This window comes from Arvicola amphibius, chromosome 1 (genome assembly GCF_903992535.2).
Source record: "Arvicola amphibius chromosome 1, mArvAmp1.2, whole genome shotgun sequence".
Lineage (NCBI taxonomy): Eukaryota > Metazoa > Chordata > Mammalia > Rodentia > Cricetidae > Arvicola > Arvicola amphibius.
This window is the reverse complement of record NC_052047.1, coordinates 141,552,956-141,566,602: the sequence shown is the minus strand read 5'-3', so window position 1 is coordinate 141,566,602 and position 13,647 is coordinate 141,552,956. Positions and strand designations below refer to the sequence as shown.

The window sequence follows — 13,647 nt, the reverse complement described above, 5'->3', positions numbered from 1 at the left end:
GGACAGGGACTGGCATTTCCTTAAAGTAAATAGCAGCCTGTGCTCACCAGTCAATGCAGCAGACTCCCACTGCTCCTCCCAAAACAGTTGATTTTATCGCTGCGTCTAGGCTGCTGGAGAGGAAGCATCACACCTCTAGCCTAGAACGTGGGACAAAGGGCCATCCCTCCTCTGCTGCAGTGAGAAGCAGGCACAGCATACAATCCAAAAGTACACGTTAAAGAAGGACCCCAGAGGAAACCGAGAGTCTAGGAAAGGGAAGGACAGCAGATGAGCTCTGACAGGGGATCCTCGGGGTACTGCTGCTGGAGACCTCAAAGTGCTTGGGGGTGTGAAAAAAATGGAGCTAGAGATGACCAGGCACCAACCCTGAGCACTGGGATTCAGGTCACAAGGAATTGGGGAAAGAAATGACTGGACACCGACCCTGAACACCAGGTACATCTGGAATCACATCAGGGCTGCCTGGCAGGATGTAGAATGATGTCTTGAATTCAACCCCCAAGACACACAAGATGGAAGAAGAGAACCGACGCCTGGAAGTTCTTGTCTGACATCCACACACATGCCAATGGGATACTTGTGCCCCCCCCCCACCTACACATACAGATATGTGATTAAAAATTTACCTGACATGGGAAAGAACAACAAGCTGGTATCAAAAATTTTTAAAAATAAGCTACCAACAGATCTAGACCCAGAAAAACAAAAGTAACGGCATTAGCTGAAAGAATCTTAAAATGGTAAATATAAATAAGATCAGAGACCTAAAGGCAAATAGGAACGTAAAGAAGAAAGGAGCTTCTGGTGCTGACACACGAGAACCGGGGTTTCACAGGACGGACTGAGGGCGAGCACCCTGAAAGCAGTGCAGTAGGGGCTCCCACTCCCTGTGGGATGGCGGAGCCTCTCTGGGCAACACTGAGTCTAAGGGAAAGGGAAGGGGGTGCAAAAAGCAGCACCTGCAGATACAGGGGACTAATGTTCTCCAAACTTGGTCAAACCTATAGACACACAGGTCAGAATAAACAATTTTAAACCAGCACACTGAGCTGTGACAAAGCAGCTGCATGAAGACGAAAGCGAGCCGCCGGGAAAGCACATTATACACAAGAAGATGAAGATGGACACAGGGCTGGGCTCTGGTCAGGAACAATGAAACACAGGAGACAATGACACGGCGTCCTTGAAGTAGTGAGGGAACTGACAAGCTCCCATTCATTCCCAATAAACGCAGCTTTTAAAAATGAGAACAATGGCCTTGTTCAAACAAACAAAGGCTGAGAGAATCAGCAGCAGCTGACTTGTACTGGAATAAACAGTACAGAAAGCTCTATAGCTAAGGAAGATGGTCCAGGTAAAAGCTAAAGCCAGCCAAGAGCAAAGGGGACTGTGCAGGAAATGCACAGGAAGGTACCTGGCAGCCTCCAGATTCTCAAAGGACGGCAGCTCTTTAAAGCCAGAGCAACAAGGCACACAACAAGGCTGCCACACACAGCCACTGAAGGGACAGTAGTGGTGGAACCTCCCTCTTGAAGGGCACTGGCCTGCAGGTGCCCAGTGCTCAGCGCCCACTGCACCTCTCCCTTCAGATGCTCGGCTGCTCAGGCCACAAGCTTTTCTTTTCCTTATCAGCGTGCGGTTCTCAGCAGAAACACTGATTTCAGTCAGTGGCGTGTGCTGCAGATGTTTTTCATAAGGTGATTTAGCTCTTCTTTTGCTCAGAATATCTGTAACAATATGGCTCTTCATGACAAACATGTGAATCCTATTTTCTAAGCTGCACATTCTAAGAGAAACCCTCCCTACCTCAAAGCCACAAAGCTACTCTGATGCATCCCCATCTCCAACTGCTACTTTACAACAACTGAATTCATTCTGAGGCAGGGTAGCCACGTGAGACGTTGTGATGCAGGATCTTCCGGACACAGGATGCGGCACTTCTCAGCCTGCAGGCCATGCACCAGGCGCAGGGGGTGGTGCAGTCTGCCCAGACATTCCACCACCATGTCTCTGCCTATCCTTGTTGTTTCACTGCTGCACCCGGAGCTGGTGCTCTGGCCAGCCGAGCGCGGATTTCCCTCTGGACGGCTTCGGCTGTGCTCCACACTATGCTTCTCCATGCGACCAGTATCTGCTTACAGAGTGTTGGGGAGATGCTCTCAACACTTTCTTAAAACTGCCTTGAAGTTAAGTTACAGACTGTTTGGGAGAAATGAGCAGGTTTCTGACACCTGATCAAACTCCAAGAGCTTGAGTGGTGGGTCTGCAGCACACATTGCCGGGGAGACACTTGGCTGTGAACAGGTTGGCTGAGGATCTTTCTACACACAGGGACCTTGCGGTTCCTGGCTGTCACCAGCAGGGGCATTTGAGCACTGAAGGAGCACTTCTCTTTTCTTGTCAAGTGTAGGCCAGGTGCAAACAGGAGTAAAGGGGCAACAAGGCCAGTAAGATGGCTCCGTGGGTAACGGCGCTTATTGTACAGTTCTGCAAACCTGAATTTGATCCCTAAAACTCACATAAAAGTGGGAAAAACTGACTCCAAAAAGTTATCCTCTGACCTCCACATGAGCTCTGTGGCATGTGCACCTCCCCGAGCCCCACAGGGTGGGTAGCACCTTCGGTGCATGCCAGAAAACTGAGGCAAAGCCACGAATTCAGCACCCAGCTGTGTCCATGTCAAGCTGTTCCACCGGAGGGCAGGTCTCAGGAACACCACACGGACATTTCTTCCCTAACATTCCCCATGGTCAAAGCTGTGGCCTAGCCGACTTCTTTCAAAGCCACACAACAGGAAGAACACATGACCCCAAAGCTACCCTGATGCGGTTCTGCAGTCCTTTCATTACTTCATTTCCCCACTGAAAACTACGTCCAGGACTCCCTAAATTCTGACTGTCTCTCTTCATCCCTAGTCACCTTTCTGATCATCGTTAGGATGCCTCTAGAAGACCAAAAGAGGCAAACTGGGTACAATGGTGTCTGAGGGCAAACAGGGACTTCTGAGCTGGGTTCAAAAGTCACAAAAGAGGAAGAAGGGTCCCAATTCCAGACCTGGAACACAGGGTTGTATGCCTGCTTGCTCCTGTTCCCCTCTGTGTCCATTCACAGAGCTGCCTCAAGAGACCCACTGCCCTTCTTCCTGGGCTGAGCCCAGGCACTTCTGTCCTCTAAAGAGCCACAGAGCACATTTGCACTGGCTCCACACATACAGCGCCTCCTGCCTGGATGACATAATGTTACCTCCCAGGCATTCAAAGCACAGAAGCTGCTGTAGAAGTCAGTCCTTGCCCATCATCCATCATCCACTGCAGCAGGCTGACTAGCATCCATCCACCCTAGGTGCTCTAATGGGTTCCCAAGATCTATCCCTCTAGCCTAGCAGCACAGGTGCTTACTCTTTGGAAGCAAGCAGCTGCCAGACTCTGAGCCACACCTCTGGGGAAAACTGTACCTGCCTCAACACGGCCCACAGATGAGTTTCAAAGGGTGGCATTCAAGACCACATCCCATCCAAAGACCTACCCCCAATCCACAGACTCCAGCTGAGACTTACTTGACAAACTTGTCCACGTGAGACATGGAGGCTTCGTAGTTTTTCCCTCCGAATTCTTGGCAGTGCAAGGCCATGAAGTGAGGCTTGTGTGTGTGCATGACCTAGGGAGAAAGCACAGAGTTAGAGCACAAAACCACAACAAAGCAACATGGCACAGCTCACACGTTATCTCCATAGCCAGAGCATCCCCAGACAGCAGGGCAAAGGCCACACATCTATGCCCACAAGTTCTTAACAGATTCTATGAGTTGCCACCTTTATGCTTCCAACAGTTTATTTCTAGCCTCTTTCCTTAGCAAAGATTCAGAATTTCTGAGAACCCTTTTCAGTAACCTAGAGGCATCTTTCTCTAATTACAACAAAGTAATACTTATGGACAAGAGAACATCTATCTAGAAACCCCTCAACACAAGTCACAACCTCATTACATCAACACTGCTAATGCATACCTGTTGAGAGATGAGTCCCGGCAATCATGTGTGTGACAGCATGTTCTCATGTGCACACACCATGCATGAGGATGTGAGTGTCAGCTTGAGTTAGTGTGAGAGCACTGCCCGTGTGCTGGCATGTGGGCATGAATGTATGGAGTTACTATGCCCAGTCTCATTCTTATCAGGAATCACCAAGGCTGGCTTCCAAGTACATGTCTCATGTCTGAAGCACCAGATATGCACATCCTGTGTTCTCTTTAGCCTTACATGGCATTGCTCTATTGTCTAATTCACAGCAGGAGAGGAGTCTAGTGTATGACAGAAAAACATCCATGATCTCATGGGCATTGAGTGGCATGGCCTGAACTTGTCTATAGCTCACAAACCCTACCTGTGTCGTCATCCCCTCCCCATTAAGGTGCCTAGCACATTGCTGAAGTTACCAGCAAGGATTCTGATTTAACTGACCTCCCCTACCACACATACATTGAGTCCTAAATATTTTAGTCAAAGAATGGTACAATAAAGTGTGTCCAGGCAGTAGTATAGGCCTACATCCACCAGTAATGGGCACTACAACACAGGAAGCTCAAGCATCTCCTAGATAGGAAGGTGCTGAGGCACTTGGTTTTGCCCTCCTGGAGCACAGGAAGGGCAGCAGTGGGGAGGGGAGAATCACTAAAGGGAGGCTGAGCCCCAGCAGCCATTGAGGAACTAGCATAGTGGAAAGGAAGGGCTGGAAGGCAGGATTCAGAGAAGGAACCACTAAGTTGGGGTTATTGTCACCACAGGGCCGAGGTGGTAGCAGGAAAACCCACAAGCAAGGCTGGAAGCCAGTGTGCCTAGAGCCAAATATTTAGATGCAATTTGGGTGCAATGAGCACCCCACCCATGGCCCCGCAGCCTCTGCATTTCCCTGCACTCCAGGTCCCATTCCACAATGCTTCAATACGAGCATCATAAGAAGCCTTGCAGTTGTAGAAGCTGTGAGGCAGCAAGTCCAGCAGCTGTTGCGCAGCCTCGGGGCAGGTGCTCCAGGACAGCACCAGAAGGGAGTGACTGGATCTCAGCAACATAGTCATTACAGTGGGGAACTCCCCCAGGGCCCAGGACCAGCATCAGCACATGATGAAGACCATGTCACATGGGCAGTGGCCACCAATGGACAAAAGCCTTTCCTCTCAAAGATAACAGCCACAAGCTGATCTCTCCCATCCCTGTAGCCCCTAGAAGCCACCTGTCCCAGTTGTGGCCTACCCACAATGCACGCTTTCCTCAAAGAGGTGAGGACTGCGGTTCAGGGGCACAGTGCCCCACCTGAAGTTCTCTGTCACCCTGTGGTTTTATCACTGCATTCCTGACACACAGTGTAGCATAAGAAATGGGGGTGAAGGATGAGCTCATATGATGATTTTCATAGACTCATGACTTCAGCTGAGTCCAGCTTCCTAGAACTCCTCAGGATGTTATTACTTAGCTCTATTAAACTAGAGTGAAGGTGGAGTAACGTGACACTCAGACATGGATGCTAGTATCCATGGTGACGCCCCTGCTTTCTATTAAAGATGAATTAACACCAATGCTAGCAGTCTTCAACTCAGCAGGTGAAAGCTGATGGAAACCACTTTAACAGCCTCCTGTCCAAAGCCTGAACATCCTAGGTCCCTTGTGGGCAGGCACCTGTTGGCTTTTCTGCTCTTCCTTTTGACAGCCCCAGGCCCAATCAGGAGGAATGTCCCCAAAAGTCACAACTTTCACTCTATGAACAGAGTTACACAACACCTCTCCTCATGTCTTCATCTAACTTCCAAGTAACATTTTCCCTTTCTAAATGAGTTTTTATTGTTGTCTAAGCAAACAGCCATTAGTAACACAAAGGTCAGTATTTGGATGACTGGAACTCAAGGTTCAACTATGATCCTACAAAAGAGGATCTACCTATGATCTTCAAGAGAGAAGGATCTAAGATGAACAGCTACATGAAGACTCCCCACCACTATGGACTGCGAGAGAAGGAGCTACAGGCTAGCAAGAAAAACCCCAGCCTAATTAAGTCAGGCACGGCATGGCACCAGGCATAGAAATCCCTCCCCAGACACCATGGGCACTACTTAGAAGGAGCTTAAACTCTGCCAAACACTCCAGAAGAAAAGATAAGCTCACCAGGACAGAGAGGACAATGAACAATGGAGGGAGGTAGATCAGGCCATGTCGCGGCCACAAGATAACTTCAGATATCACCTGAAAGAGGGCTATCTTCCACATGACAGAACAATGGACACAGCAAGATCAGACTCAGGGGGAAAGGTCCAGGAGAAGGAGGAACACAGTAGACTGGTGGGTACTCTGAAGGGTCACACCTACCCAGCAGGCTAGTCTGCTCCACTGAAGGTCCCTGGTTAAAAAGGGCAGCTTCTGGTCTTTAATCTCAGCACTCAAAAGGAAAAAGGCAGGCAGATGTCTGAGTTCGAGGCTAGCCTTGTCTACAAAATGAGTTCCAGGACAGTCAGAGCTGTCACACAGAGAAACACTGTTGATGATAGATAGATAGATAGATAGATAGATAGATAGATAGATAGATAGATAGATAGATAGACAGACAGACAGACAGACAAGTAGATAGATAATGAGCTGTGTCTGACAGGCGGCTACAAACTGAAAGCCAGCAAACACAAGATGCTAACCATACACAGCAGATGTCAGCACAGCCACAGGACCATAGCAGTAATGAGTCCACCTGAGCATCAGCCAAAGCTACAGAAAGCACCAGGGCCAGAGAGAGCACAGCCTTGTGTACCACAGACACTTAGGGCATAAGGGCACTGTGTATATCTGAAAGTACAGGCATCACAAAGAGCCCACCAGATTCACCAGGAAGAACCTCAACCCTACTATGACTGCTTCAGAAAGGGGATTAAGAGCTCATCAAAGAAAACCCTAAACAACCCTGAAAGTCTCGGGGTCCTGAACAGCTGGCTTAGGGGCATGGGACATGGAAGCTGAAGCCTCATACAAATCACAAGAACAACTCTAGAAGGATAGGTGGCTGGCTGACAGGGGTCAAGGGGTACTTTAGCTTTTTCCATTGCAATAAAATTTAAAAAAATAAAGTATGACTAATGTTTCTTGTATAATATCAGCAAAGACTTTTAAAGGAAAGAGGAAGTGATGAGAAGATCTGCATAGGAACTATCAGATGTGGGCCAGCACTGACAAATTCTGACCCGACTCAGGCTGGGCAGGAAGCATCCTTCCTCATCTTATTGTAAGTTCCCAAGCACTGCCTCTGCCAGTGGTGTATGTGGCACAGGCTTTGACTTTCCCTGAAAACCAGGGTGCTTTGCAACTTCAAGGACATGGGCCTGATGAGTGGTGACATGTGCCCAAGGATAGCCCCACGAGCCTTGCCTAAGGCCATGAACATCGACGACTTCACTTTGCCCTGGATTCTACTCTTCATCACTGAGATTTGTCTCCACACTGAATTGGTTAACTGGAGATCACCCCATGGCTATCACTGAGTGCCTTGGGGTCAGTTCCTGCCCTGCATAAGTTGTTTCTAGTGATTAAAGATGAGGCTTGTTCCACAGGTGGTAGAAAGAAGCCATGAGCTGGCAAGAGGAAAAGTCATGGGTCACCACCACCTGGCAGGGCTCCTTTGTTTCATTCATGCCTGGACATTTGACTCGGGTCCTAACTTGTTGTACTTGGGAATATGGAGTCCACAATGACAATTACATTATAACACATCCACCATGGCCAGGGAAGCAATGGGCGCTGTTGTCTCCTGAGATCACAATAGTCTGTGTGACTGGGGTATAGATGAAGAGTGGTCACCTCAGAGGGCCAGGCCAGGATGGCCCCACCTGGTCATAGCAGCAGCACCAGGGGCATGCACTAGGTAGACAGATATTCCTTGTAGGTTCCATGCATTGGCCCCAGCTTGGGCCACTCTGCTAACAGCGCATGCTTCTCTCATGAGAACACACACCTAGGACCTGTCTAACAAGAACTCAAACAGGAGTATCATTCAGAGCTCATTCAGGTGCTCTTCCGGTGTGCCTGCTCTCCTCACGGACTAACATCCAGGTGTTTTGTTGGTGTGCCTGTTCTCCTCATGGACTAAGATCCAGGTGTTTTGCTGTGTGCCCGTTCTCCTCATGGACTTACATCCAGGTGTTTTGTTGGTGTGCCCATTCTCCTTACAGACTTACATCCAGGTGTTTTGTTGGTGTGCCTATTCTCTTTATGGACTTACATCCAGTTGTTTTGTTGGTGTGCCTAATCTCCTCATAGACTGAGAGCCAGGAGCTTTGCTGGGGTGCCTGTTCTCCTCATAAATTTATGTCCAGGGGCTTTGTGGTGTGCCCATCTCCTCACAGATGTACATCAAGATGCTTTGCTGTTGGTGTGTCCATTCTCCTCACGGACTGTATTTCAAGAGGTTTTGCAGTATGCTTACCTTCATAACAGATTCATCTGCAGGCCAGTATCATACCCAGAACTTTCCATGTTAAGAAGGACCTTCCAGGTCAAGTGGTGGTGGTGCACACCTTTAATCCCAGCACTCAGGAGGCAGAGATGGGTGGATCTCTGTGAGCTCAAAGCCAGCCTTATCTACACAGCAAGTTCTTGGACTGTCAGGGCTGTTATACAGAGAAACCCTGTCTCGAAAAGCTAACAACAACAATAAGAGGAGGAGGAGGAGGAGGAGGAGGAGGAGGAGGAGGAGGAGGAGGAGGAGGAGGAGGAGGAGGAGAAGGAGGAAGAAGAGGAGGAGGAGGAGGATAAATAAAAGAAAGGCCCCTCCAAGTGCTCTGGTATTTTCAGGCTCTATGAAGAAAGCTGAAGTCCACTTCTGCTCAGCTTCCATGATGCATGTGCTCAGGGTCCTCCTCCCTCTTCTGTATGCACTCTTCTCTTGCTTCTTCAGCTGTACTTTTCTTGAGTTAGAGGAAATTTTTAGCTGCATGACAGCCTATCTACCATGTGGTACACGTGTCCCTCTTGGGAGAAACACGGATGACTGAACCCTTATGTGGCAGAGGACTGTGACTGGAATACGAAGGAAGAGGAGGAAAAGGGCATTTTACACAACCACAGCTAAATGTCTTCCTAGCTTTCTGAGATTCACAGACTCTAGAGAGTCGATGGATTCCTGGCAAGCTAAGCCAGAAAAAAACCAAACACCACCAAACCTATGAAAGCCAAAGACTAAAAAAGTCCTATGTCCATGTAAAGACAAGAAATAAAACACAGACTCAGTGGAGATACTCCAGTCCCCTGATGTCGTGCAGAGAGAAGATTCATATGCTGACAAGAACACAAACCACATCCATCAAGAACAAATGCAAAATAAATACAACTTCATGGAAGATGAAAATTCAGAAAATCTTAACTACAGACCTGCTCTGTCCTGAGCAACACTGGGGCAGAGGTTTCCAAGAGGTCTCTGGGGTCCTTGGAGTGGAAGAAAAGCCCAGGCAATCAGAAACATGGCTTCTTACTGCTTTAGATATGTAGCTTCCAGGATGGCTGAATTTAATCCCCAAAATTTGACCCTCCAAATTTCAGACAGATAGATAGATAGACATATATAAATACATATTTGTGTATATGTACATATTTACATATATTGAACACATGCTACATATGCACAATACCACATACAAATAATACATGTATTTACACATAAGCAGAATAACCTACACCTCAGCCTCAGTGTGACTGAAAACAATATAGCAGCTACCACCCCACCCTGGATCAGGGCTTCTGGATCAGCAAAAGTTAGATTAGGACACGGGAGATGTCCCAAGGACTATAGGGCAGATTCCAGTGTGTGGGCTCACGGGAAATCTCACAGGTCTGCAACTTAAAGTAGGTAAACACAAAGAAAAGAAAACAAGAAGTCACCCCAGGTAACTGGGCAGTAGAGCATGGAGGAAGAACCCACTCCCCTCCCTCCCCCCCAAAAAAGGAAAGCATTTGACAAGACAAAAACCAAGGAGTTCAAGAAGTAACAATCAGGAAATAACCGGCCAGGGTTGTCACTGACAGGACAGGAGAGGGCGCCAGCACACCAGGAATCTCAGAAACTACCGTCGCCACCACCACCACCAGCAGCAGCAGCAGCAGTGAGAAGTTCTAGGAGTTCCTGCAGTTCTAAGAAAACCCTGAAGGCTAAAAGGTCCTGTCTACAGAGAAGCCTCTGCAGAACAACCACGCAGCAGAGTAAGCTACATCCACTGTGCCTAGAGTCAGAGCCAGTCCAATCAGAAACTAAGAGCCAAACAGACTGAGAGATGAGGACCACAGTAACCTCAAGGAAGGAACAAGTCACAAAGGGCAGCACCAGAAAAGAGCAAGTAAAAGAAAAATTCCACAACCAGCAACATAAGCATGTCTGTGAGAAGTGCCTGGCAGTAAGAAAGAGGGAGGGTGGAATGGAGGCAAGGGAGGCATGATGCCAAGCTGGAACAGGAAAGCCAGAGTGGGGCAGAGCAGCACGGACCACCGCCATCAAGGAAACCAAGACTTGAACTTGCCCAGGAACAGGCTCCTGGAGCACCTGAAACAGAGACTCAGAAGCATCAATTCCAAGATTCACAGGCCTCTGGGGCAGAAAACCTACAAACACTAATGGCAAAGACCTAGGCTAGGGCTGGACTCTGTAAAGCAATGACCAAGGAAGGGAACCACAGAATACCTTCAGAGACATCTCAACAACATAAAATACAGACTGGGAGTACTATCAATGCAGGTTCTCAAGAGAAAATGTAGCATCTCTAGGCCATCAGGGTAGGGACTATCTGTTTGGGCTTACCTGTATAAAAGCTGAGCTTTTCAGGGAAAACACAAGACCAACCATAGGCTGGGCCTCATTTCTGAAATCAAATTTGGCTAGTAGGGGTACAGATCTCAGGTTTGAAGCAATGGTAGTGCCTGTTAGGATCTTCAGCACACACAGATGACATTATAAGCCACATATCACTCTAGACAACCTCAGCACTTCCACACAGCACTCAGGTGCAATAGATCAGACAGAGGAGCATTCCTACCTCTCCTGTCACAAACTCAATGTCTCTGTCAGTGACAAGCCGTGTGTATGACAGTGGTCTTGGTCCAAGACCATAATGGACTGGAAATCCTACCACTTCATCATGTTACAGTGTTTGTATCTGTGGTGATACCAGGACACAGCCAATCCTTCACAGCCAGTACTGCACAAACATTATAGAACAGCTGGCCATAAGATGGCTGTCTCTGGTATACGTATTCAGTGTGTTGTTTCTTCACAGACGGGGGTTCTGCTCCTCCTTACTAAAATAAAAGGCTTCCCTAAATTAGTCGGCCTATTGTGCAGCAACAGCCTCCCCCATCTTTAATCACTGTATCTCCTTACTACATCCAGGGGCCACACCGAATGGCTGGAGTACACGCTGGATACTCGCTTGGCAAAAGGTATCTCATGACAAACTTCTCAGAATGAGTCCCTGCTGTTAACTACACATGACCGTGTATCATAAAACCAGAGTAACCACCCAAAAGGTTGGTTTAAAAAAAAAGACAAACATCTAAAACAGAAAGGAGAACAAAATGCAAAACCCAAAACAGAGCAGGAATGGGAAACAAAGAACAAAAAGCAAAGTGTGCACAGAGCAAGAAGGATGGAGGGAAGAGTCAGCCCAGCAGTAGCAGCGCTCACAGTGACAAGGCTGTGTAGCCTGCTCTATATGATGTGGCTGTGTAAAAGGGAACAGTTCAAGATCCTTCCCAGAACCAAGCCCACTGAGTCACCAGCCTCCCAAGGCCTGTGGCAAGGTACCAGATAACCCTGGAGGAGACATATGTGTTCCTATAGTGCCTAGCCTGGACAGCAAGTAAAAGCAGCAAAGTGCAGGGAGGCCAGGGACGCCTCAGGTGTGCTGCCAGCCAGGGCCCCACGTTAGGAAGATACAGGCTTGAAGCAGTCATACAGAGAAAGACCCACTTCACAGTGAGCATATGGAGCACCGGAGAGGGGAGCAGTACTGATGACAGAAAAGGCCTCAGAAGATGAACACTTCAAAGCCATCAGAGAGGAAGAAAGAAAAACAACCTGGGAGAAGGGGCAATGACACAAAGCACACTGGGCCAAAATGACAGTGAAAGCACATGCACATGCAGACTCACATCACCATAGTCTCATGAATATAAACATAATCAGGACACAGGATAGATAATCATAAGCCAAAACCTATGACAAAACAGAACCACACGCTCAGTGCCTGCAGGATGTGAGCTCTTGTCAGGGCATATTCTCTGAAGAAGTCGCTGCTGCCCATAAACCAAGTCTCAATGGATCTTAAAGGATGGAAGTCACAGAAGCTGTCCTCCGACCACAGGAACAAGAGCCACAAGGAAAAGAACATACATTATTAGGGCCTGTTATACAAATGAAAGAATGAATGAATGAAACTAGAAATGCTGGTTCATCATAGAGCAAGCTAGATGCCTGGTGGTAGCAGAGGAAGAGAAGGGATGACAGACCCCATACCTCCACATGGCAATGCACAATCACATCTTGGTCATGCTGAGGGTTTCGTGAATAGACCTCTATCAGAACCCCTCACTAAATATTCCAATCCTATGAAGTGAGCCACATGTGAAGAATATCCCAATAAAGTCACAAAACTTTAGTTTCTACCAGGAGAGCAATCAAGTCTAACAATGACACAAGGAGCAGTAAGACCCTGGGCATCCGGTTCATGGCTGATGTTCACTAGGACTTGCTGCTGTCCTTCACATGAGTGACAAAAGAGCAGGAGACTCCTTCCTGGTCCTTTGCAGATAATCCCAAGAACATTTGTGGATAACTTGTCCCACAGTCCAGTTTTGCTTGAAGATAATGGAAGCAGAAGAGCTGGTGAGAAAATCACAAATCTGCTGGGCTGGAGAGCTGGCTCCGTGGTTAAGAGCATGGCCTGCTTTTCTAGAGACCTGAGTTTGGTTTCAAGTACCTACATGGTGGCTCACAACCCAGTTCCAAGGGATCCAACACATTCTTATAAAGGGCATACATCATGTATGAGGTACACATACATGAATGTAGGCAAAAAAAACCTCCTGCACATTAGACAGAGAGACAGATAGATGGATGATAAACAGATAGATAGTAGATAGATAGATAGATAGATAGATAGATAGATAGATAGATAGATAGATAGATAGATAGATAGGCAGGCAGGCAGGCAGGCAGACGATAGACAGACAGATGATAGACAGACAGACAGATGAACAAAGAAACAGACAAACAAGCAGAGATGGAGTGTGGGGCTGGTGGCCTGGAGTTCATACCATTACCCTCTACATCCACAGGCTTGATACTGACCAGGCAAATGTGCTGAATACACGCATAGTCTAACTGAGTCGAAGCAAAGCCAGAGAGACCCAAGCTTGCATCTCCTTGGCCAGTGACCACACAGTCCCTGCTGGAGCACTGGAAAGGAATTAAAACACTGCCAAGTGTCACAGTGAGCATGTCTGGATGGTAGAAAATTCTGATCTCCTTCAGGATCTCTGTCCTCTTCTAGTTTGCTGATGAGAAGGCAGGTTCCTTACAACTGTCCTGTTGTGACATTCAGCACGGAATTTGCATCCTGCATCCCCAGCTGC

General features: G+C 47.8%; 1 protein-coding gene across 1 annotated transcript in view; it reads right to left on the bottom strand.

Annotated features, from left to right (window-relative positions):
• The window catches only part of Inpp5a (inositol polyphosphate-5-phosphatase A), a 192,059-nt gene that overhangs the window by 104,240 nt on the left and 74,172 nt on the right, over positions 1 to 13,647 (bottom strand). The window contains exon 3 of the mRNA XM_038334393.1: positions 3,560 to 3,660. Within this exon, the coding sequence (XP_038190321.1) occupies positions 3,560 to 3,660 (101 nt within the window). The remainder of the gene's footprint in view (positions 1 to 3,559; positions 3,661 to 13,647) is intronic.